Source organism: Aplidium turbinatum, chromosome 1 (assembly GCF_918807975.1).
Source record: "Aplidium turbinatum chromosome 1, kaAplTurb1.1, whole genome shotgun sequence".
NCBI classification, from domain to species: domain Eukaryota; kingdom Metazoa; phylum Chordata; class Ascidiacea; order Aplousobranchia; family Polyclinidae; genus Aplidium; species Aplidium turbinatum.
In genome coordinates this window covers 42781979-42808178 of record NC_137472.1, presented here as the reverse complement: position 1 = coordinate 42808178, position 26200 = coordinate 42781979, and the positions used below count along the sequence as shown (strand labels likewise).

Genomic DNA, 26200 nt, shown 5'->3' with positions numbered 1-26200 from the left:
CCTATCAAGGCTTTGTCAGTCCGGTGATAAAGATTCAAAACCAACCAACTTCTAATGGTTATCAAGCTTGTGCGATTAGTCTTTTTTGGGATCTAAACTTATTAGGTTTGGTTGCAAACTTCCTTTTTATGTGCTTTTTTTTTTGAGGGAGTCTCATTTTTCTCGTAATTCCGAATCCAACGGACTGTCTCAACGCCCCTGCAGTCTCTATCAGAAGGGGGGGGGGAGTAAAAGTGAAAACATCTCGTTCGGAAATGGAAGAAGTAAAATGATTTAAAAACAAACAACTACCGGTACCGGTACAAAGGCTTCATCTGGTCGTTCATTTATTAACAGGGCAAAATGTTGCAAAAACACAAACAAACGTGATTTTGTTTTTCCTTCATGCAATAAAGGCAACCCAACGGCCATTCAGCAAAGCATTAACCAGACTTCGTAGCGCTGCACGTAAATTCGTAAATGGTACGAAAACCGCGCCACGACTTCCAGCTGTGATGACATCGCCTCGATTTGCATGAGAAACGTTGAACTCCAAAGCATCATTTCCCTGATGCCTCTCCTGAGCCGCTTATGTCGCTCAAATCGTATTCATCACTGGATGGAAAATCCGCGAGAAGATCCAAGCCTCTTGACCGGAACGAAAGCGTAGAAGTTTTATCGATAGTTTCACGCAGCCACCCAGTGTTGTCATGAACACTTGTATAGAGTCGACGCGTAAGAAGACGATCTACACGAGTGTGGCTCGCCACGCCAGCTACATACCACTTGCCGTTGTCGCTGAGACACACGAGAGGTTCAGAATCGTCCTGTGTAAAAGTGAAAAGATATTTTTAGTAATTTTTTTCGGTTTAGCGCATTAGTCAATCAGAGAAAGCCTGTCCCATTTTTTTATTTATCTATTTTCTCATAAACATTCCGATGAGGCTAAGGGCGAAGAAACAAGGAAGCTAATCTTCGTATTAACTTTCTGAAATGCCAATGGTTGTCAAAGCTCTTGTGCCTATTTTGATATTCAAACTGAGCCTATATTCAGTGCATCAGGTCAACATCTTCAACACGCGGTGTTGTAGCAAAGCTTTCAAGCGTGAAACCACTTTGTTTTGGGCAGATGAAACCTCCGAAGTCTACTATTTCTTTAACTTACATTTCCAAGAGCAACCGAATTGTCGAGCCGATCCAAATCAGCACAAACAAAACTGGAGTCGACATCCAAGCCAAACGCCAGTTGACAGTATGACGTCACTTCGAGTCTCATTCGGTAATCGACTGCTTTCCTAACCTGCACACCTGCAGGAAAAAAGCGAGCCATTATGTCCACTTGTTGATGTGATGGAAACAGCGCTATATCAAGTTCGACAATGGTAAGTCGTAAACTTTGTTACTAATAATATAGTTTGAGACAATGCTTTAAGTATTTAGTATTAAGCATAAGGAAAGCAAATACACTAACTTGTATAATAGTAGATGCGAGATAACAACTTATAAAAATCATCGGTTTGATTTTGGATAGGCATGAAAGTTATATAAAAAAAATTCATCAAATAGTTTAAGTTTCCATATTGATTCGGAAGTACCGTTATCAAGTTGAGTCCATCCAATGGCATAGCAAGGCGAGAAAGTATGGTGCATCGCGTAGCCACCTGGCGGCATGCATATCGGTTGAATACTAGCGCCATACGTCGTTCTATTCTTTAATTTCCACACAGCGATGTCATTCTTTCTGCTGTCTGCGTTGTAGTTGGGGTGAATGTGGACACTGTGATGAAAAGAAAAATTGAAAATTTAAAACTGAACCAGAAACACCACCACGTTATAAAAAGCATAGCCTAGATCAGTTAGTTGTTTTTGTTTGAGACCTTAATCCGGCGACAAAAGCGATCAATTTGCTAAATGTCTGTATGAAACAAATGACACTAATCAATGCAGGTTTTACGTTGAGTAGATGAAGTTGAATCAACTAACAAACATCTGGAAGCACAATCGAAAGCTACTGTGGAGTGACGTTCATCTTGTTTCGTAGCAAAAACATCCACAGTGATTATTAAGAAATTTGAGCACAATGATATCTAACCTTTATTTCTGTGAAATTCTTTGTAAACTAAAATATTTTATGTTTCTGGGTATACTTTTACATAATGGGCATTGTGGACGTGATGTTTCAAATACAACACGTCTAACACGAACAAACACGCTCATTTTGTCGTATCCAGGTTCATTATTTAGATTAAGTAAACGGGAAAGCAACGTAGCCGATCTCTGCGTACACCTTCTGCCAAAGACACAGCCACATGCCCTTGAGCGGTGTCGAACAGACGACCTTTCGAACGTCGAATCAGGGCTCTCACCACTCGGCTATGCATCCGATATTTCTTATGAATTCAATTCATAAAGATTTATCTAACCTGACCATTTCAGTGACCCGACCGTTCTCCAAGTCATCATCCATGGCGAATTGCGATGACTGGCCGATGCCGATAGTGACGCCCTCTTCCATCTTGAACCCTTCAATGGCGAAGTTAGCACAGTGAGCAGCAGAAATGACGGTGGTATCGTCAACCAAGACGCCCGCACATTGGTGGTATGCCTGCGTCAAAGATCAATAAGTTTGTTTTCATTCCAGAAAGACGTTTTTCGAAAAAAAAACTTGTTTATATACACAGTTATAAGCAAACAGCCCTACAAATTTACAACGACAAGACTACTGACAAGGTGTCCTTTTCTTCGATCATCGCTAGTTGAATAAGTTGTGAAATCAGTGGCAATGGCACTTTCTCGACCTTATTTTGCCAGTAAAACTGCCAGCCATGGAGTTTACACAACCGACGCCAATAAATAAAACGTTCACAGCTTGAATTAAAATCCGTAGTTAGTTAGTTAGTTAGCATCAGTTGTTAGTGCCCTTGCATTTTGTACCTTTCCTCTCCTCTCTGCTCGTTTGCGTATGGACACAAGCCAAGGCCACTTGGAGATCTCGGACTGGCGACCAATCGGAGGCTCCGCATCCAAAGGTGGAACATTCCATGAGCGACCTGGAACGCCACATCCGGAAGGAATAGCGATGTTTTCAATCTATGAACAGAATTTGCAACAAATGTTATCTTAATCTTGCGATAAACTACGTGATTAACAGCTTGGGCACCACCTTTTGACATAACGGATCAGTCCGCGGTCAACCGGTAGACTACGATCTACTGGTCGGGTCCCTCACCTTATGTCAACATTACAAGTTAATTTTTAAAACCAAAAAAGAATTCAACTTCTGTTGCAAACTTCAACGTTTGGTTACGTTCAAACGATGTGAAAATGGCTGGCTGAGATGTTGCCACGTGATAATAATATAAATCTTTATAATTTTTGCTAGCTGGATTGTACTTTCTTACCTTATACTGCATGATAAAGCCCTGAGCATTGATTCGTTCGTCGACGGTGAATTTCACCAAAATGCTTCCGCCGACAGTGGACACTGTGCGTGGATTGTACTGCGTCAGGTTGAAACCGGTGTACGTGACCAAGAGGTTGGATGAACTTGGATTGCTGTCGAGACCATCGAACACCTGCAGGTTGATGAATGATTTTAAAAAATTTTGACTAAAAATAGGCACCAAACGGACATAAAAGATCCAAAACTTAGCCGTTATGAGCGGAACACTACAGGAAAAGTTAAACGCGCATAGCGGCCAGGATAGTCGGCTGCTTTATTTTCAAGTTACAATCACAAAACATATTAATAATAATAATAATCGCGGTTTTTAGTGATGGTTCTATAATCATTTTTCAGTGAGTTGTAAACCAGCTTGGCAAAATCCCACCTGGACGCAATCTGTTTGGCATAGATCATCGGCATGGGGATCTCCCTCCAGGGCGAGATCCAACAAAACCAAAGTTATAATCTTCTCGTATGCTGCCAATAAAATCACATTGCGGCTGTTTTTTAAAAGGAACAGAAACTTTGCTTAAAAAATCTTATGCTTAGAAGAAAAAAAAGGTGCAAGAACTACTGACAAAACTTTGCTTTTCTTTTCTATATCCTACGAGTACAGTTCGGTGCAATAAGTCTCTCGGTGGGTTAGCAGCAGGGATTTATGTCGTCTACCTCCGCGTGGTGAATCCTGGTAACTGGAAACTTTTTCAGGCTAATGACGACAACCAGAAGCAGAAACTTTTTTATACGAACGACGAGCAGAAGGAAATCAAGAGCACAACGGGAAGCTCAGTATAGAATATATTTATGAGGTTAAGGTTCGTGAGACCAGATGATTTGTAGTAGACGTTCCGCACTTCTACAAATCCAGTCATCAACAACATCTAAAATAGGTCGCAATTGCTGTGGCATGTAAGCGATTGCACGTATTACATTAATTCCAATTACCCTGCGGGTGGCGAGTCGGTCCAGAGTGAGTGGACTTGTGTTGATTGTGTCAGTACTTGTGACATCACCAACACGTAACAAAGAGCTTTGAACAGTAGCTTACCGACGATGAGCCATTCGCAGGCGGAGAGGGCAAGGTAGTTGTTCCCTTGAATGAAGCCCGGTGATGCGATCAACCCAGTGCTTGGTTTTATAGATATCCTCCCTCCACACTGGAACTTGCACACCGGAACATCTCTGGTTGATTCGCGGTCAATATCAGCTGGGTGAAAAAAAGATATCAGAGTCATTCTGGCATTCCAATGGCAAGTGATTGATTGAGAGAATTTTATCCTCGGATTGAGAAAGCTTCTTACTACTTTTTACCAAAAAACAGGCGTCGCATCACTACAAAGCGACCTCTTCAAATCCCAAACCATGCGTTGACCACAAAAGATGAACCGTAAATCTTAGAAGTACTAGACTGAACAAGCTTCAGTTTCTCACCATCATATACGCAGTGCACTATATAATATCCAGAAATAAAATCCAGCAAGAAAAAGTTCTTCACTACTTAAAGCAGGCAGTGGTTTTGAATTGATCTGATTCGTCATCCAGTTCGCGCAGACCACACGCACCATTTGCCACATGATAGTTGGTGCAGTTGCAGATGGTGTGGTTTGCGGTTTGTTCCTCCTTGCCGCACTCACAGATCGCGGATGGAGCCATTCCCTTATTTGTGCGACTTATTTGTATTGTGTGACGCCAGTGCGCAGGCGGTTGAGCCGCACCCAGGCCTTCCTTGGCAAATGCATTCCGGTCGGGTGGGGGCCGGTGTCGGAGATGAAACTTTGGAGTCTTGAAGAGTTCTTCATCCACTTCGAGCTCCATTGGGTATCCGCCCATGTGGCCGCACTAATGGTTTGGTTTTCATCAGGAGTTGTGCGTCCTGTAAAAATGGGTGTCTCGATTTCAGTCGCCCTCACAGACTCTATAGACTTGAGTGGAACAAACGGTTGGGGTTCGTACGGCGGCGAGAAAGAGACAGGATAACTTCTTCGCGACGAAGCTCAGCTGATTGGATGCCTGCAAGGACAAGGAGATAGTCCGATGGTGTAGGTCGCAGGCATCTTGTCACGATACGCAAGACGTCGTTTATAGCAGTGTTAATTTGATGGCAGTGGGCACTGCGGCTCCAGACAGTTGCACAGTATTTTGCTGGAGTGTGAACTAGTGCAATGGTGGCAATGCGCAGGGTGCCAACTCCGGCTCCCCAGCCTGAGCCGGCCAACTGTGCGTGCTGAGATTTTTTGCGTATGAGACTCCAAATGTTGACGGTAAGTGAGCGACCTGTTCAGAACTACCCCTATATATTTAGGGTTTGGTTTGATTGGGAAGAAGGAAAGGGCTTTCCCATCTGTGTTGATCTTGAGCTCACGCTTCTCTTCCCGTTGTTTAAGTGGAAGGCTGGTCACTGTTTTGGTTTCGCTGAGCTTCAATCTCCATTTCTGGAGGTTTGCCAAAAGTGTCGACATGTCCTGGTGTACAGCCCCTTCTAATGTTTCCCAATGATCAAATCCGAAATGGTCAATCAATCCCGAATGGTCAAATCATCGGCATAGGCGTACTTGTGTTTGCTAAGTCGTAGGAGTAGATGTTAAACAGACGGGGGCCAGAAAAGATTCCTGAGAGATCCAGATTTGGGGATTTTGAGTTGGCATAAGCAGGAATACATAAATCTATGCAAACAAGATTTCATAGCGGTGTCAGCATGGAGTACAAGTTCGGGGCAGATGTTGTCTGGACCAGGGGCCTCACAGGGGTTAGTTGATGAGAGGGAAGCGGTGAACTCATCCAATGTGAATTCATCAGAAATGCTTTCCTCGTTTGGTGTTGGAATTTCCCAGAGATCAGATGTTTCCCTCTTTACAAGTTTGAAGAACTTGCGGTCGCCTGTTTTGTAGGTCCCGTTTTTCACTGTGATCAATCAATTGAAAGCGTGAAATAAAAAAAATTAAAAATTGTTCACCGGCGAAAAATTGCAAACAAATATTGATCATAGTGTAGTAGTAAAGGACAAAATTGTTTTATAAAAGGAAAAGAATGTGCAACAAATGTATCTACCTACCTAGGCCGCCAACGATAATCTAATAACAAATTGAAGTGCGAGGTGAAATTGCAAACATATCGAAAGAACTTTGTAAAAATAAACCGAGAGCAAATGTGAAGTTTGATACTAAAATCCATGATGCTTTGCTCATAAAATCTTGCAATCTTAGCCTCAATAGGCAGCTGTTTGCCGCAGGCGCCTCTTATCTGCTAAATGTCTTCACCTAATTTTGCGTCATTGATTTGTGTTTTTTCCTGGGCAATTAAGCGTCTTGTGATTTTGCCTCTCCTCTGCCTTGCCGTTTCATTCTTATGCGTTTCTTTTTTCGCTTTTGTGTATGTAGATCAGATCTACAATTTCTATTTATAAAGAACATCAGTCAGTTGGTTATTTGAAAAGGGCTAACATGAGTACGGCCGAAAACGTTTGTAATTTTTAGTTTATTTTCATGTTATTTTGTTAAATGCCGTCTGGTTGTTAGGTTTTATTTGTAATGTGAAGTTATCAACTATATTCTTTCAGTATATATAAATGCAACAAGGAAACTCGCCCATGTCGGCATCTCTGAAGTGTGTTTGACTGTTTGTATTCAGTTTCCGTCTGGCAATTTTTTCAATGTTAAACAAACATCGTACGGTTAAAATACTTACATGTTCCGAACACACGAATTGTAGCAAAATTCTGCTTGCTAAACTGTTGTAAGTTAACTGAGACTTTATTAACATCAACAGAACTGATACGTTTCGTTATCTTGTCGACAGCAAACGCCATCTCCCACACATTGTGATCCATGGAATACAGTGATGACCTAGAAAGATACTAAAACTTAATGTCAATACGCAAACGAAACTCTTCAACATAATTGAACTGTTTTCAACTCCCTTTTTCAAGCCGTTTTTCAGATTCATATTTTTGCATTGATTCAAAGAACTGATTTTCTTGCTGAAAACATCTCACTTGATGTACGATGTAGACAAAAACAGGACATGTTGGAACGGCCTTATTACAAAAATCACAACATTGACACTGCGGTCGAATCAACAGTTAAAAACATCACATCAATGCATTCGCTGGGTCATCGATTGGTTTACCAACCAGTAGACTAAGTTTTTTTTTTCTATTGAGGGTGAAAAATTTAGAACAAGTGACTAAAACGACAAAGAACCCGACTTTCGTGCATTCTTTAACCCAGGGGTTTTCAACCTTGTTAGTCTAGGCAGAGGAATGGGATTTACGGAGTTCAAAAGAGTTAGTGTTTGGATTAGGAGATTTTAATGGACATGTTGGAAAACAAGCAAATGGGTTCGAGGGCATTCATGGAGGGTATGGTTTTGGGGAGAGAAACATGGAAGGAAGAATGCTACTTGAATTTTGTGATGAAAGGAAACTTTGTATTGCCAACACATGGTTTAAAAAGAAAGAGAAAAGGAAGGTGACTTACAGCTCAGGAGGACATGAGTCGGAAATTGATTTTATTGTGGTTGGGCAGGAACAGAGAAAGTACTTGAAGAATGTGAAAGTAATTCCGTGGGAGTTGCAGCATAGACTAGTAGTAGGAGACTTAAATATGAAAAAAGTGAAGAAAATTGTGAAGAAAGAACGAGTTTTTGTGAGAAATGTTTGGAAACTGGAGGAAAAAGAAACGAGAATTAAGTTTGTGAAAAGAGCAAAAGAGCTGGTAAACACGAGTGCGAAGGACTTGTGGGCTTCATTTCAGAAAGGTGTCCTAGCAGCATGTGATGAAGTATGTGGGAAAAAGAAAGTAAGGAGGGATCGTGGAGACACATGGTGGTGGGATGAAGAGGTGAAGCATGCGATTTCACAGAAAAGAGATGCATACAAGCAGTGGCGCAAAAATGGGTCAGAAGAAAATAAAAAGAAGTATAAGAGTATGAAAAAGAAGGCAAAGAGGGTTGTTGCAAGAGCTATGAAGAATGGTGCTGAGGAGGAACTTAATAAAATGGGGGAAAGCCAAAACAAAGTATTCAGACTCATAAAGCAAATGAAAAAGGATGGGAATGATATTGTAGGGGGAAGATGTATAAGGAGTGGAGATGGGAAGTTGCATTTCAGCCCGGAAAGCAGAGGAGAAGTGTGGAAGGAACATATAGAAAATGTTATGAATAAGGAGAATGTATGGGATCATATGACAGAGGTGGATCTGGTGGAGGGTCTAGTGGGAAAGGTTACTCGTGATGAAGTGGTGGAGGCAATGGGGCAAATGAAACTGCATAAAGCAGCCGGTCCATCAGAAGTGAGCGTAGAGATGATAAAAGCAAGTGGAGAGTTGGGAATTGAAGTAATGCTACAACTTAGCCAAAGGGTATTAGATGGAGAGGGAATGCCGGAGGAGTGGAAGCATAGTACTCTTGTTCCATTGTTCAAGAGAAAAGGGGATGTGAGAAGTTGCAGTGCATATAGAGGTGTAAAACTACTAGAGCATGGAATGAAAATTGTGGAGCGAATACTAGAAAAGAGGTTGAAAACATTGGTGAAATTAAATGATATGCAGTTTGGATTTATGCCAGGAAAAGGTACAGTGGATGCTCTGTTTATATTGAGAAGAATGCAGGAGGAATACCGAGAGAAGCAGAGAAAACTATATATGTGTTTCGTCGACTTAGAAAAGGCATTTGACAGAGTACCAAGGAAAGTGATGGAGTGGGCAATGAGGAAAAGAGGTATACCGGAGGGATTAGTGAGAGCTGTGATGTCTATGTATGAGGATGCAAGAACAAAAGTGAGAGTTGGATCAAATTATTCAAACGAGTTTTTTGTGAAGGTTGGTGTACACCAAGGATCAGTTTTGTCACCTCTGATATTTGCTATTGTGGTTGACGTTGTAACTGAAGGAGTGAGGGAGGGCTTATTGAGTGAAATTTTGTATGCAGACGACCTGGTCTTGACAAGTAATAGTATGGAGGGACTGGAGAGAAAGTTTGAGAAATGGAAAGAAGCATTTGAAACCAAGGGTATGAAGGTGAATCTTGAAAAAACAAAAGTGATGGTGAGTGGAGCAGAAGAAACAGTTGCTGAGAGCAAAGTAGATCCCTGTGGAATATGTGGCAAGAGAGTGATGAGAAATTCAATGCAATGCAAGGAATGTGGAAAGTGGGTACATGCAAGATGTGCTAATGTCAAGAGAGCCGCAACAAGATTGGCGAAGTGTTTTGTTTGTGGGAAATGCAGTAAAGGAAGGAATGAAGTGGAAGGCCATGATGATGAGTTCTGCCATGGCATAGAAACAGTGACAGACTTCTGTTATCTGGGTGATCGGATAAATGGAAGTGGTGGATGTGAAGCAGCGGTGACAACAAGGGCAAGATTGGGCTGGGCAAAGTTCAGGGAATGTGGGGAAATGTTGTATGGCAGAAAATTCTCACTAAGGATGAAAGGGAAAGTATATCGGAGCTGTGTGCGGCCTGCAATGCTATATGGTAGCGAGACATGGATATTGAGAGAGAGTGAACTGGCAATCCTGAGAAGAACGGAAAGGTCAATGGTGAGAGCAATGTGTGGGGTGAAAACGAGAAGGGAAAAAAGGACTGAAGAATTGTTGGATATGCTAGAGATGAGAGAGACCATAGACCAACTGGCAAGGGCAAATGGAGTAAGATGGTATGGACATGTGATAAGGAGGGAGGAAGGAAGTTTTCTCAGAAAGGCACTAGATCTAAAGGTGGATGGGAAGAGGAAACGCGGTCGTCCAAGAAGAACGTGGAAACAACAAGTGAAGGATGAATTTAAAAAAGTCGGACTGAAGGAGGAAGATGCAAGGGACAGGGTGAAATGGAGAAAAGGGATTAAAACAATTGCTGCGCGGAAACAATCGGCCACCCCCACTAGTGGGGAACAAACCGACGATGGATTATGATGATGATGAGTCTCGTTGACCTCTTGCCGACTTGCTAAGGGTGAACGTAACCCCATCAGCTATTTGTCAAAAATAGATTTTGGGAATTAAAAAGGCAGTCCATATTTCATTCTGTGGTACATTCACCCGTTTGATACATGAAATTAAACCCCAGGGGTTAACATTCCCTCGGGGGTATAATTTTATGTATCGATGGGTCTCCCGGTAAATATCGAACCGACAACCTTCCGGCCTTCGACGAAGTGGCATCCGTACAATAATTTAAAATGCTACTGAACCAATGGAAGTAGTTGTACTTACCAGTCCAATGCAGACTTTGAATTGCCACAAGTGAAATACTGAGCGGCGAAACTAGAGCATGGGGCAACACCTAACGTACCGATACCGTTGCTGAATTCAAGCGGCTGCAACGAAAAATTTAGTAGATCAAACAAAATCTTATACATTATTTTTTTACTTCCTAGCGTGCCAGTGAGGAAGACACCGCCGAAGGCATTATCTTTCTGATAATCACAGAGTCTGCATTATTTAAAACCGCAATAATGCACAAGACCACAATGAAATAATGGTGCATCCAAAATAACCATTTAAAAATTCGCACCAGCGATCCCGTATCCTGGATTTAAATCAAGAAAGAAAAAAGATAATTGCAAACAAATTAATGCGCCGCAAGGTGGTTTATCAATCATCACGTTTACTAATTTTCTGCGTTGACATTATTGGCGTTTTCTCACCTCCAGACAACGAGACGTTCCGACATTCATGATGGCTCGATCCTTCGTCCATATCCACCTGTCAATCTTGTTTGTGACGCTACATTGCGTGTTGGGTTTCCACCTGATGACGTCGTGGTCATCCGGATAGAAGCATCCCCACTCTGGTGCTCGAGTCACCATCATGAACTCGTACTGATAGTTCCATCCGTTGTCCGTAGGATCTGAAAGGAAAAGAACTCAAATTTTCATGCTAATCACGTTGTATGAATGAAGTAAAGGAAATATTACACAATGAAGTTATAGTTATGTAAGTTAACCTGTAAAACTTTGAGGGGTGTTCACTGTTCAGTATCAACAATTCAATTAAGTTGTTCTATAAGTAAGAATAAAGTGTTAGATGTACTTTTTCTATACACTGTAAGCGACAACATGAGCCGAAGCTTTTGTGAACTTTTATAAATTTAAAAAAGTTATCGAAAAATTTAAGCACATGTGTGGCATGCGTCTACTTCACAGGAAACACTTCGAAACTAAAGAGATTTCTTCCTTCAGGCAAAAATCAGCAGCAGAAGGCTGAAGCTGGCGATCAACGTACTTAAGCGATACACGCAAGTTGGAAGAGGTGGTGACCATGTCCCACTGTTGCAGAGCAAAGTAACGGAAGTTGAACCATTTTGTATTGCCGTCCCTTGTGCACAAGTGAGCTTGCACGTCTTGCCAACCTTGGAATCTCTGCACAACAATAAAGACATTGATGGTAACGTGCTGCAGCACTTCTCATGTATTTTTCTGTTTCCTTTTCAATTCTAACAAATTCTTTTTATTTTATATTTCTCGTTCGCATCTTATAATAGTTTACTATATGTTATGATGAATAAATTGGTTCTTGTCTTGAATGTGCTAGCTAAACATGCTATTACCATACCGAAATTGCATATCATATTGGCACAAATGCACCACGATGTAATGGCGTGATGCATTACCATGCAGCAGGCACAGGGATTCACAACAACGGGATTTCCTACTAGGCTGCGTTAACTGCCAAGAAAAGGGTGTGTTAAGACAAAATGCTGCCAGATAATTTTTCAAATTTTAAGCAGAAAGGCTATTTTGAAGTAGCGATCACGGAAATCTTTCCGTTCAATACTGGCGTAAACAAAATTATTCTAAAGTGATTTGTAATTAACTCATCTTGCAATGATATTTTTCTATTGCATGCAAAAAAAATATTTCACTAAACCTTTAAACTAAAAAAATGAAAACTACTCCAAAGGCATATAAAGTATCATGTATCAAGTGATACATCTTGTTATTCTTTTCTGGTCATACGTTCTGCGTGGATTAAATTTGTAAACATTATTATGTTTAGATGAGTTTGATTGAGATGATAAAAACTTTTTTTAAATTAATTTTGGAAAGACTTGGGTAGCAACTGCTGTAAAATAAAAGTTTATCCTAAAAGGTTGAACATCACCATCAGGCAACACTAATTTTAACACACCCTTATCTAGGCAGGTAGTTGGACATCCCGTACTCTAGAAATCCTAGTTTTGCGTTTTGCTTTACGCGTTTTCCATGACTTCTTAATTGGCCGCTGTTAAATACGCTTTCTTGACAGCGTTGCGGCATTCCAACTCTATAATACGAAGTTCAATCGTTTAAGTGCCGCAGCCATGTGGGCGTTTACGATGCGAGTTTATGTTGAAGTCTGAGTACTGGTTAAGATTCAAATAAAGCTATGTGTTTGCGTACGACAGTTTGTCAAGAGATAGTTAGACGTTAAGGATTTTGTGTAACAGCACAAGGAGGAAGGATGTGTACGTAAAACTATAGATTAAAGCGCCTCTGACAGGCAAATATATTCGCTAAATTTACCTAAGATATCAAAAAGATGACACTAACAAACTTCCCTGACCAGCAAATCGTAAAAAAATATCAACAGGCTACTAAGTTACACAATTGCAAACTTTCGTTCAATTTCGGAGAATCTGGCACTCATTCAATTGCGAAAATAAAATCATGCTTTAGATAACCAGAAAATTATTTATTCGTATGTTAGTAGCTTTTAATAAGAGTTCAAAAGTTATCTTTTGCAGTCAACCCTTTCAGTGCCACGCTTTTTTTGATGAAATTTTTAGGATTTAGCTTGAGCAAAGGCTTTGCTTTTGAACTGCTGTATTTTGAGAACCGTAACTGCTAGAAAAACAATCAAAACATGAAAGTTGTTGCATTTTCAACAGTCTTTTACAGTATGTTTACAAATTTTGTGTATTTTCTTTTTAAAATGCCTTAAATTACTAAAATTTCTGACAAACTACAAAAATTCTGCGTTTTTTTGACTTTTTTTCGCTTCCGTTTAGATATCTGAAAATTTTTTTAAACTGCGATAAACTTCACCGGTAGATGTCAGGCAAGTACTACGCTTGTCGCACAAAGGTTGTCACGGAGATACTGACGCGTTTTGCGAAGAACTGGATATACCTCACTTTACACAAAAAATGACAGTTTTTTGTAAATAATTGATAATTGCAGAAAAAATTGAAATACAAACCTAGTAATTTCTTTCAACTTTTAGACAATACAAGTCTTCCTCTTTTTAAAACAGTCAGACTCATGCAGTTTGGCAAACAAAAAGACCAAATTTATATCAAATGACCAGTGCGGTCCAGGGGTGACCGCGTGTATACGCGCGGTCGGCACTGGTAGTGTTTTAAAAGCTCAAATTGATGCACATCGACAAATGAAATCACTTGAACATATGACTGGCCAAAAAAGTCAATCTGGCAGTGATGAATGTGCATTGTGCAGCTGCAATGGATGTGGTTGTTCACGAAATTATGGCCAAGCTATCTGTCTCCGTATTGTGACATAGATTGTAGCGCAATCGTGACGTCATCATTGCAATGCACTGTCACGCTTGAGCGACAATCTCTCGTCATTCTTTCTCTATTTTTACTGACTTGTGTTTTCCAAGCGTGTTTCGTCTTCCTTGTCCTTTTACGATGTGTGAATCTAACGGACGGACGTAATAAGAGTGTGAACTGTGAAGTGAGTGACTATTCCACATCACAATTGAACCCGTCTCTTGTTAACAATATACAATCAATCTTCACTCAACACATGTGGAACTTGAGTCGAAAGTTAGGAAGAAGACAGGTTGGATAGCAGTTCATACATAGCTGTTATCAGAAAGAAAGAACAGTGGTTTGTACCATATTTTTTCGGTATCCCTTACTGCTTAGAGTATATTCATGGCTTTTGCATTGTATGCTGTTGCTGCATAAAAGTAAATTTTTTACAATGTATTCATCTGTTTTTCACTCAGTTTTGCAACCAGAGGATAACATGCTTTAAAGTTTAGACAGCCAGTAAATCGTTTATTTCTAATGTAGTTTTGTAGCCTTTGGCAAGAGTTACACAACACAAAAAGTCCCCTTTGAGCAGTGCTGTATTCGTAAAAAAGCACAGGGTATACTGTCAGATTTGCCAAAATGATATATAATACACAACTTGCAAAATACTAATCTTTATTCTATTTCTACCATAACATGAATTATCAACATCAAAATTGGACGAGAGGTACAAAATTGTTTATTTTTCTATAAATACATTCCAGTCTACATCTTTAACCTCTTTACAAATTTGGGATCTAATATTCTCAGCTTGTTGTTGTCGCATCCAAGCTTTAGACCCGGTGGTTTAAGATTTCGATTAAGTAGACGGGAAGACAAGGAAACCAATCTTCGTGACCACCTTCAAGCATGCCTTAAACTGTCCTGCCAAAGACACAGCCGCATGCTCGTAAGCGGTATCGAACCGGCACCTTTCGAGTGCCGTTCCAGGGCTCTCACCACTCGGCAATGCCAGCCGGCTATGCAGTAAGCTCGGCAATATATCTTTAGCTGATCGGTGGTTTAGCAGCCAGGATCTTACATATTTTTAGCGGTAAATTGGTAGCCACAGGTAGTCCATTGCAATTAATAAACACCAAACAGCTCACATTATTAATGGTCCTCAAAGGGTTAAGTTAGGGCTACCATATGTTCTCTTTTAAGAGGATTTGTCCTCTTTTTTCAAGAAAAATGAATTGTCCTCCGAGGACACTAAAAAATGTTCAAATGTCCTCTTTTTTGACAGTTTGGGTTTTCATGCTTATATTTTCAACGGGATTATATTGCTTGATGACTTTTCAGCGACAGCTTGTAGGCTATTTGTTTTCTAAACATTTTTTATAGGCCTACCAATGTAGCAATAGCATTTTGATTTATAAATTCTAAAAGAAATTGGCGCATTTTATGGAACTGTTGTTGAACTTTCATTGCCTGGTTCACTGTAAGATATTAAATGACATTTCAAAGGCCATTCTCACACTTTTACAAAAAATTATTCTTTCACCTACGTCCTACATACGTTTTATATTGATACAACGCTGGTAGATCTTGTTGATTACCAACTCAGTTTGGTACTTGAACAAATCGAAACGAATGTCTAAAAGTGCAATGTGTATAATATAACACCTAACCTACAGCAAAGGAAATCGTGGCATGGATAGGCCTACACTCAAACAGCTTTGCAAGGAAAGGAACAGCTTTCTAGTTCATGTCGTTTTTAACATCTTAACGGTAATGCGCAGCTTACTGTTTTAGTCATATTTCTTGCAAATAATTTAACAATTTCGTTAAGGCTGACCATTCCTTGTTGAAAAAAGTTAAGGCTTGACCTGGAGGTCGTGCCTGATTTGTCACGTTTTGTAGATTTTTGCAATCATTGCTATCTGACTGAAACTGTCTAAAAATTAGGTTTTTTTTTCACTTTTTGCTGACTCTTAAAAATATAAAATCATTTGTTGTCTTAAGGAAGCACTAAAAATGTGAAAAAATAAGTTAAACGTTCAGTCAATCTGTTTTCTTGTTTTTTTTTGGTAACTTTTACTGCGTAGGCCTATACAGTAGGCGGGTAGGCCTTAATGATCTAAAAACATGTAAAAGATTCTTCAAGCATAAAATTCTACTTGCTGGCGAAACGTGTCCTCTTTTTAGGCGATGAAAATATGGTAGGCCTAGTTAAGTAGTTAGTTGGTAGTTGTCAAGAATTAAGGATAGCATACGCAATCTCTTTGGAAAACCAGAGGGTATACTAATAGTTGCTCGAAAAAGCAGAGAATATACTGCGTATACCGCCGTATACCCTCGAATACAGCACTGCCTTTGAGGTATAAAATTGCATAAATGGATCCTTAACGTGATCTGTCTTAAATGTGATATATAGGACTACTTATATAATTTGTATACCAGACTGAAGATGATTTGGATGTTGATGAAACTGATACTTTGGCCAGTGATCGATGCAAGCCACTTGTCATGGTAGAAGTTCAATATGGTTTGACTTCTGCAACTAAATCGTGTCAGACCAATCCTAAATTCGTGCAACCAAACTAAACCAAACACTCGTGAAACAGGTATACATGGATTACATGCCCATAATTTTTTATATTTGTCGTGTTTGTATACCCAAAAGTGACAATTGTATCAGCACAAGCTGGCCTGTGTTATTTCGATGTTACATTTTTACACATGTTAATTATACATTTACTTTTCATAATGGTGTACAGACATTGCCTGAACCAGTGGATATATGCCGGAAAGGTAGTGATATAACTCCCATTTGGAGCCCAATCAAGGCAATTCCAAACAAATGTTCAGCACCCTATAAACAAAATGCTTCTGCTGAATTCAGCGTTCATGATGCAACTGTCCTTGATGATTATGACCCATCGTGGCACCCATGTGACACCACAACGGAAAGGTAAACTTAGTATATTTTCAAGGACAAGTGCAGTTTTGGGAATTGTTTTGATAAATGTACAGTAGTTTAATTCAAGACAAAATGTAACGTGTTTGCAATGTTTTCAATGAACATCTCTTTGAATTTTTTAAAGATATTTTGATTTATATTTATGCAGTGAAGATGTCAATGAAAACATCGTAGAGGAATAAAAATACATTGTTTGCAAGAGCAAGCTACTTGCACTTTTCTCAAGCTGCAAGCAATGTTGCAAACCGACCATTTCGCCTGGTGTTCTTGGAGGCAGGCGCAGCGATTGAAGTAACGCAATTCTGCCACTGCGGTTATATCTACACATGGCAGAACGTCCACGCTGAGAGAAAAGTATCAAAATTAAACTGGCTTGTATCATGTTTGACTGTTTGTGTGAGAATCACATTTGCAAAAATGGAACGCTTCATGCAATTGCTAAACATACCATTTGTGAGAGAGCGTTCACATTATCGTTATCAAGTAAATTATGTTCAGCCTATTGTACACAGCGTATGGTGTGCTGAGCAGAAGACTTTTGGAGTGGATACTACAAGGTGATGCTCTAGGAAGCAACAATTGGTATGTGCTGCCGTCATGCATTGTTGGCGAACCCGAAAAATTTTCCAAGTCCAGATGGCCGTTACACCGGCTTTCAATGGCCAACTGAAAGCACATTATGAGAGAGAGAGAGGGAGAACTTTTATTTATTTATGAATAGTAAATATGAATGATGATTCGTACGATTTCTTCATTTTTCACTTCAAGTATATTTTAGGTTTTCTAGGAACGTATCCAGTAGTTTTATTAAACCGCAAAAAACAATAAATCTTTGAAAAAAGCAACGGCTTGTACCAACTCCGACCAAACTATGATCCACCAATTACATCTAGGAAACATCTGCTTCATCCGTCGCTAACGACGCCCACCCAGGATGACGTAACACCGCCAAAGTCGTCCCAGAGCAGTGAAATATGGACTTTCGCCCGAGGTACTGGTGGCGCTGCGGAGCCGTCGTTTGATTTAAATTTCGCCCTAACCAGTCGAGCTTCTAGTTTAAAGATACAGACTTTATTCAGGTATTAGTTTTGTCTCGAGCAAACGGAAAAATATTAAAGAAACATGTTTCGATGCGAAATACATAGACTCCGATCATCCTACCTTGTTGAACATTCTGGGGGTGTGACCGGTGACAGGGCGTCGGTCTGCAGACGCGGACACGATCGCACACAAACAGGGGCAGTAGGACCGTTACCTCCCCAAACTCCACCTATTGTGCACAAGCGCTCGGGGTCTCCATCGACGATGTAGCCTGAGGGAAGTCAAAATTATGACGATGCTTAAAAATTCCTTGTCACCGTATGAAGGATGGCGATGCGAAAAGCGAGAAACACGGACTGACCTTCGTTGCAAGTCACTGATATAATCGTGCCAACCACGACAGCCACGTCACTGTATCTCCGTTTATAGTCAACTGATGCGACCGCTGTCATCGACAACTCTGGGCAACCATGCTCTTGTAAGCACCTGCGTGAAACAACGTAGTGATTTTTTCCAGGAAAATGACAATTTGTAAAAAATGCAAAAAATTTCCAGCAAAAGTTAACCTGTGACCGGAAGGTTGTTTAGTTATGGAAACAGCAACAGTCTTTGCCATCTGCGTTAAACATATACGTATACCTTGGCACAGGAGACCACGATCCGTCTTTACAAGTCGATGTCGCTTCTCCATCTACAAGGACGAAGTCGGTCGGACAAGAAAATGTGCACCGTGCTCCCTCTACCTGGGTTGACGAGGCGCACGCTGATGATGTAACTGAACGCTTGGCACCACTCGTCACCAAGACAGGGTTGTCGGTGACGTTGTACATGGTAGATGACAAAAGTGGGCATGTTTCTGTAGATACATGATAACAAAAAGATTTACCCAGAACAACAACGTCTTTAATCGTAGACTTATAACGTATGATGAAAGTAAAAACACGAGTTCAAAAAAGCGATGTCAAAAGCCCCCTTTACAGTTACGAAAGCTTCATCAATATGTTATACAAGTTTCCGAACTAAACTGATTTTGTTTACTTATTATAAAAATGAAGTTATGCTTTTGACCCACATAAACATGGTACATCTTTATTAGTCTATGAGGCCATGAGCAATAACCAAGTGCCGCTTTCTAACTCACTTTTGCACATGAAAACTGCTTCTGTCCAAGAGCTATCATCTTGGCACTGCACGGTAGCAGAAGACGAAGCCGCAAGGTAACCGGACATGCAAGTCATGACGCAAGACGTTTTCGAAGGAACTGCCGCTCCTGCGCACTCTGGTGGTGAAAAGGTGACGTGCTTGTACTTGAGCAACGCGGGACAATATCCTGAAAATGTTGAGCTTAAGTTGAATGCGCTGGTAAACTTTTGACGTAAACGTTCGAAACTACATTATCCGTTATACCTAAAAAAGCAAAAGCTTTTGAAGTTCAATCAAACCGCATCAATGATGCATCTCTTGTTGGTCACTTATGGTCAATTGATCATAAACTAGCTCACTGGTATTTGAATGCACTGCCCACCTTTGAGCAGGAAAATAACGCTCTATCATGTCGTGTCACATCAAAAGCCTTACAAAACTCAATGCGCTGAAAGCAAAACGAACAACAAAATAAACATTATCATAATAATCCATTGTTCACAACGGGTATCTTAACTACCGTGTTACTGCAAAGTCAATTGAAGGTATTCTATTCAAAGAGTTAGTTCAAGAGTAAATACGGGAAAATAATAAAAGTCGACTGAGCAAGGAAAACGCAATTATTGAAACATCATATATCGCAATGCTATCCATCAACTGACAAGTAGGCCTAATGAGAAAATTCAATCTACTTGAAACTATGATCAATCGATAAAACAAAAGATTGGGTTACTTATGCAAGTCGGAATAGGAGAATTCCATGTGGAGTCACTCTTGCAATAAGCTGTTGTTTTGCCCTGCAGGAAATATCCCGGTTTGCATGTGAAGCGGCATTGGAATCCAGTGGTTAGGGCGTCACCAGACATGCACTTGGCTGGATCCACAAGCAGTCCGGAGGTGATAGCAATGGTTGGGCAACTTCCAGTTGTCTGCGACGCAACGGTTTTAACTCACCAGAAGACATTTTCATTTTTGCATCTTTTTGAATTGTGGGTAATTGTGCTTACATTCAACATCTCATCAATGGTGATACACGATACAAGGGTAAGCAAGCGTTTAAATAAGTGAACCTCACTAAACAAGTTACCAAACAATACGTCGCATTGCTGCAAACAAGGTCTTACGGAAACACATGGCATGATGCCGCTGGGAGGGCTGCTCCACGTCGCAGCTCCTGAGCAGGTAAGAGTGACGCTTGTGTCGGAGCTGAACTGGTTAGTGGCCTGGTCCAGGAACCTTGCACTGTTGAGGCAGCCCAAGGTGCAGGTAGACCCGACCGTGCTGTCCTCGTCGCATTTGGCCGGGGTCAATGACGTGTCCGCGTCGACAAACAGAGGTGGACACTGACCTGACCAAGAATTGCAATGACATTGGAATCTTGTATCAGATCAACTTTGATCGGTGTTGTTGTGATGTTGTAGTCGTAGCCTGCTAGTATCAGCTTAAAATCTACGGAACTTAGACTTTAAGTGTCAACACAACTTTTAACGTTGGAAGCAAATCTATAACCTATAAAAAATGTATTTGAAATATTGTAGTTTTCAAATTGATGTACTAAAAAATACAGTGAGATTTACCTTTGGGCTTGAAAGAACAGATCGGACTACGAATATTCCCACTTCTGAGTGCAGTCCATTCCACCAGGGTATTGGCTGCATTATTGACCAGTATGGCGGGAGTATGTGAAGCCAGTTCTCCGAACCCGATATAACTACGCAAGGAAAGTCGTGGCATTATCGCACCATCACAACAAAAGCATACTTTCTACATTTTCTAAAAGAGTGGGGTCTGGTGAGGTAGGATTTTGGGTAAAAATTTGACAAACAAAATTTTACCTCATTTCGACTGTCACAGTTTCTTTCTATCTCTTACCAGGAAAGAGACTTGGAAAGGTTCAATGACGTAGTTTAATGGGATATTACCGAAAGCCAGTCAATTAAATGTCGAATATTTCTACTGGTGAAATGATAATGAAAATTCTTGAAGGACTTTAACGAACGGCTTCTCAAATAACTCTGACTCTCAATCAACAATAATCTCTGCATCTTTTACCAATCCACAACTCCTAACACAACTCTCATAATAAACTCATAATCAACTCTCATAAATAATCCATCAATTCACACCACTATTTATAGAAGATTGTTCGGTCTAGTAACTTCGAGAAGGTCACGTAATGTTACATCATAAGGACTCATTGTCCTGTCACGTTGCACTAAACGTAAACAAGCAACTTCACAGTGTAGATTCAACGTTTGAATCTACACTGTGAAGTAAGCAACGATCATGCTGCTAAAAGCGAAACTCATTCAACTACGTAAACAAGCAAGTTTAAAGAAGCTTCTAGATCTGCACGTAGCAGTAGAATGATCTAGAAAACACGTTACATAATAAAGATTTCGCAATCACAGATCTACTGGTAAACATCCTTATGACATCATGACAAACGACATTTGGCAATCGTGGAAAACAAAAGAACATTCCAGGTTTGTTCTGAATGAATGTTCTGGAAATACATTACATAACAGAGATCTCGCAATCAAAGGTTACTAGAGGACAATAACCGATGATAACCTATAGCATAAGAATTTTACAATCAAAACAACACGCTTGATCAAGATACAAAGCAGCCCGTCGCGAGACCGCGCACATTGATTGTGACATCGACTTCATTTAAGATGTGGGGCACGGCTCTATAGGTTTGACGTATTTCAAAAATAAAAATTTATGGGCGCTGCCGGCTGCACACAGTAAAAGGAAAAATCCCAAACGCTTCAAAGAATCAAGCGACGGGAAGCGCAGATAATACTCAATGGAAACGATTATATTAGAACTGGATCTCCATCTGCGAGTCAGTTGGGTCATAGCCTCTCCAGGCCAAGGCATAACCGCTTGCTCACTGATGTTCGGCGCTTTGGTGCCTACAGTATGTTGAGTTGGCGTTTGGCAGAGAGTGCTATCTGTGATTGCGGTGTGGTGCAAACGATAGGTCATATGATCAAGGATTACCCTATGTACCCAAACCCCCCATGGTCTGGAGGGCCCAGATTTCATTAAAGATGACATCATGCAGTGGCAAACTGACGGGTGCCTTTGTATCTAGCGACAATAGAACAGAAGACTGGATCAAAGATAGCATCAGCTTTGAGTTTAGAAGGGAAACTACCAACGAATGAAGATAATGCAAGTAACAACAACTTACCTGTTTAAACCAACGACACGGATGACTGTTGGGTGTTTGTGATTGTAACAAGAAAACTTTAAACTCACGGCTTGGTCACAAGCTTTCGCTTGCAGCGCACTCCAGTGACTTGTGGTGGATGAAAAAAGACAAGTGCCTGGATAATAGCAAACGCGGCTGGAAAGATTATCCAATTGTCAATAACTTAGAGTAAAGCTAAGAAAACAATGCTTGCGATAATAATTCAACTAAACAAAAACTATATTCTCAGTAGCTAAGGCTCGTGCAATATACCTGGAAATAAAGGAAGTAAGCCCGATTGCTGATGAGCAAAGGAAGTAAGCCCGAATAAGCTCATACGTATAACATAACATACAGAAGATAAACTAGCAACGACATGGTCACAACCCAGATAGCAAATCAATCGTTTTTACATTGATTCAACGTCTGCAGACGTTGAAATGTAAAAAAACGATTGATTTACTGTCTGGGAAGGAACACTGCACCTGTAGCAACATGCTGCAACATATCGCCTTTCCACCTCCAATACAACGATCTATCGTTTATGTTCAGAACCATTTTCCTTGTTTGTTTGGTAGAAGACGAAACTGAGATGTCGACTGTCAAGCACAGAGCGTCGCGACTCGAACCGACCACTTGCTCCGAACATATGACGAACTGCACATCCTCTGCAACAATTAAACAACGACTGTTAGAATGGAACACACCGAGCGTGGTGCTTCTTTATATACGAGATCTAATGCTATTCAAAGGTATGGGTGGAATGGAAATTTAATATAGAATTAACCGCAGCTACAGTTTGTTTGTTTGTGCTATCCAGGCTTACACCCGGTGGTTGAAGATTTAGATTAAGTGGACGGGAAGGCAAAGAAGCCAATCTTCGTGTCCCGCCAAAGACACCACCGCATGCTCTTGAGCGGTGTCGAACCGGCGCCCTTTCGATTGCCGTTCCAGAGCTCTCACCAATCAGCAATGCAGCCGACTGCTACAGTAAATACTTCGCAACAGTAGAATCGTATACGAAAAGAAATTAACAAAAGTGAAGGGCATGATATCAAACTAGTTGGATTCCAAGGCGTTGGAAATATCAAAAGTGGAAGGGCATGATATCAAACTAGTTGGATTCCAAGGCGTTGGAAATATCAAAAGTGGAAGGGCATGATATCAAACTAGTTGGATTCCAAGGCGTTGGAAATATCAAAAGTGGAAGGGCATAACAGCCAGACTCAGAACCAAACTAGACACTCAACAATGATTTGACAACGACCAGGATGGTACCTTTGCACTGGATGGAGCTGGAGGCGCTGACGTTGGTTGCGCAATCAACCGTCCATTTGCTTTCATCTACCAGAGTGTAACCCGGATCACACGTGAAGTAGCAAGTCTGTAACACGAAGCAGTGGAGCATGTTTCTCACACGCAACACGTGAGGACATAAACTAAATCTTGATATAATTTCAGAAAACAAGAACAGGGTCACACACATGCAGAAACAAACCTCCTACAAGTCAGCAGTTGTGAATTGAGCAAATGACAATTAAGCAAGTGACAACTGAGCTAGCAACATTTCAGCAAGTGGCTGAAGTTAGTAAATGATAAAATGAGAAAGTAACAACTGAGCAAGCAGGAACATGGCATGTCACAAGTCAGCATATTCAGTTTAGCAAGCGATGAACAAGCAAGTCCGATGCTAGGTGAAAATCTCATCAGCTGATTTGGACAGTAGCTGAATTGTAAATGCTGAGTTAAAGCACTTGCTGAGTTGTAGCATGACGAGTGGTCTGGCGACCTGTAGAAACAGCCGGTAACAAAATAATGGATAAGTAAAAGGTGAAACCTTGTCGACACAATTGACTTTTCCATGTGTTGGTGCTGATGGTCCGCAAAAGCATCTGACAGCAGGACCGGTCCATGTCCCATCTTCGCACAGCATTGTCATTGACACTTCGTTGTCAGGCAAACGATAACCGCCAACGCATGACACGGCACATTGCCCCAGGTGGTCCACGGCGCCAAACCCACAACTGCATGAAACAACATGATGAGAGGCGTCAATCGGACAAGACTTCAAAACAACGGGAGCTATTGCGTGGCTACCTGGCAGGATCGAATTTTTTTCCTCCGTCATCAGTCAAGGCGGGGCATCTCTTCACGCATTGAACTTCCTCTATATCTTTCCATTTGCCAGTTGGAAGACACTCCGTGGTTGCTAGGGTACCTGTAAGAACCAAAAACAACGATTTTCGAAAAATTAGTAAACCCAGACACGTTGTACCAGTAAGTAACATATTGGGCAAATCATTCTCTTTTGTTTACGTTCTCACTTGCTGGATGAAATGAACCCATAAGAATAAAGCAGGTTGTCATTATCCTACCTGAATCATGTGGTTAAAGACACAGCCCGCCTTTGTTTTGCGAACTACTCGTACCATCAGCAAGGTTATCGCTATTCGCAACGTATAAAATAGTGACCTATGTCATTAAATGTCAATTAATAATGCCTAAGTCAAATCGAAAAACAATTGATGTTTACTCTAAGTCTAATAGAAATGGCTACAAATTCTAAGACGTTTTTTGCAGGTGTAGGCCTACCACCATAGATTAGATTGGTGGGATGGCGCAGCGTACAAAGCGCTCGTTTTCCAATCATGTGATCCTGGTTCGATTCCCGATTTAAGCTAGTTGTTGAAAAACACAGCTCAACTCCAGAAAAGGTGTGATCAATTCGACTAAGACAACAAATCTTCGAGCACTTGACTAACCTACTGCGTAGCTGTTCGAAGTACAGGCGATTTCACATTGCTGCCAAACCAGTACACGATCAGATGTGCATACGGGTGGTGTGGCTACCACGTTAGTAATCTTTATTCCAGGGCAGGTACCAACCTAAACCAAATTGTGAATTCTCGTTATGCTGTTACGCTCTGTCTGTTTAGTGCTTTTCAACATCGCAAAAATTGTGTTGATTAAGACTAGAAGAGGTTGTGCAAAAAGAAAACGCAACAGCATGATAATTTTGTTCCGAAACTGCGTGAAAATCTGTGTAATTTTGTAAGTAACAAGAAAATATTGACCTTCTATTGATACACTGTACTGAATCACAACGACAGTTCAAACAAAACAACTACTTTTTTTGTTATGTTAACTCGCAGTAGGCCACATGCGAATGTTGGACAAGGCATAAAGCTTATTTACCTATTGCTGGCCGATAATCCTAAGACAACTGATTTCAATTAAACCATGTAAAAAATGTTAGCAATTATTGATGAGGCAAGCTGGTTTTAGAAAAATGCTCTTCGTGCAACCAGCAGGAGCAGGTAACAGCTTAACAGTGACGTTTGAAAGTCAATGAATCTAATGCTTGTGCATGTTTGTACATTTGAGAGAGTTGTTTTGTTTCGATGCTTAGATAACAGCAGGCCGTATCTATCAAGCGATGCGAACCAACCGATCTATACGAGCACACAGACGCCGTAGTTTCCAGCTCTTCATTGTAAGTGAGCCAGTATGACTTAGTGTGTGTCCACGTCTCCAATATTGGTCCCAATTCCGCATAAGTTGTATCGATGCTTAGATCGGTGCCCTGGTAGTTGAAGAAATTAAACTGTTAATTTTAGTAAGTTAATCAACAATGTTTCCTGGTTAGGTTTATAATGGTACAATTCTATACCATACTCTTTCGTGCCATTTTCCTTTTATTTCGCCTTTGATTGTTAGTTTTTTTCCATCAATTCTTTGACGTAGCAAGAGTAAAACGTTTTTCATTCCTTCGCACTTTCACCATTTGATTGTTTGTGCTGTTTGCTTTCAGCTAGACTGAAAATGATCTTGCTGCTAGTTGATGAAAATCGATTTTTAGCTATTTATGATTGAACTGACTCGTGTGAAAATAAATTCCTTTGTATGATTTTGCGTAATCAAGGAGCCAACAAAAACCATTACCCTAACGGTC

General features: G+C 40.6%; 1 protein-coding gene across 1 annotated transcript in view; it reads right to left on the bottom strand.

Moving 5' to 3' along the window:
- Positions 1 to 318: 318 nt before the first annotated feature.
- LOC145766026 (uncharacterized) overlaps positions 319 to 26200 on the bottom strand; it is a 48111-nt gene continuing 22229 nt past the window's right edge. The window contains exons 30-55 of the mRNA XM_082577680.1: positions 25697 to 25831; positions 25011 to 25134; positions 24346 to 24466; positions 24086 to 24272; positions 23527 to 23632; positions 22734 to 22916; positions 22249 to 22384; positions 20624 to 20757; positions 20171 to 20394; positions 19780 to 19975; positions 19045 to 19233; positions 18543 to 18759; positions 18265 to 18389; positions 18024 to 18174; positions 11644 to 11780; positions 11067 to 11269; positions 10633 to 10736; positions 7109 to 7266; positions 4473 to 4631; positions 3810 to 3901; positions 3381 to 3554; positions 2914 to 3069; positions 2403 to 2584; positions 1575 to 1756; positions 1145 to 1287; positions 319 to 806 (exon numbers count right to left, since the gene is read on the bottom strand). Of these exons, the coding sequence (XP_082433806.1) occupies positions 540 to 806; positions 1145 to 1287; positions 1575 to 1756; positions 2403 to 2584; positions 2914 to 3069; positions 3381 to 3554; positions 3810 to 3901; positions 4473 to 4631; positions 7109 to 7266; positions 10633 to 10736; positions 11067 to 11269; positions 11644 to 11780; positions 18024 to 18174; positions 18265 to 18389; positions 18543 to 18759; positions 19045 to 19233; positions 19780 to 19975; positions 20171 to 20394; positions 20624 to 20757; positions 22249 to 22384; positions 22734 to 22916; positions 23527 to 23632; positions 24086 to 24272; positions 24346 to 24466; positions 25011 to 25134; positions 25697 to 25831 (4185 nt within the window). The 3' untranslated portion in view covers positions 319 to 539. The remainder of the gene's footprint in view (positions 807 to 1144; positions 1288 to 1574; positions 1757 to 2402; positions 2585 to 2913; positions 3070 to 3380; positions 3555 to 3809; positions 3902 to 4472; positions 4632 to 7108; positions 7267 to 10632; positions 10737 to 11066; positions 11270 to 11643; positions 11781 to 18023; positions 18175 to 18264; positions 18390 to 18542; positions 18760 to 19044; positions 19234 to 19779; positions 19976 to 20170; positions 20395 to 20623; positions 20758 to 22248; positions 22385 to 22733; positions 22917 to 23526; positions 23633 to 24085; positions 24273 to 24345; positions 24467 to 25010; positions 25135 to 25696; positions 25832 to 26200) is intronic.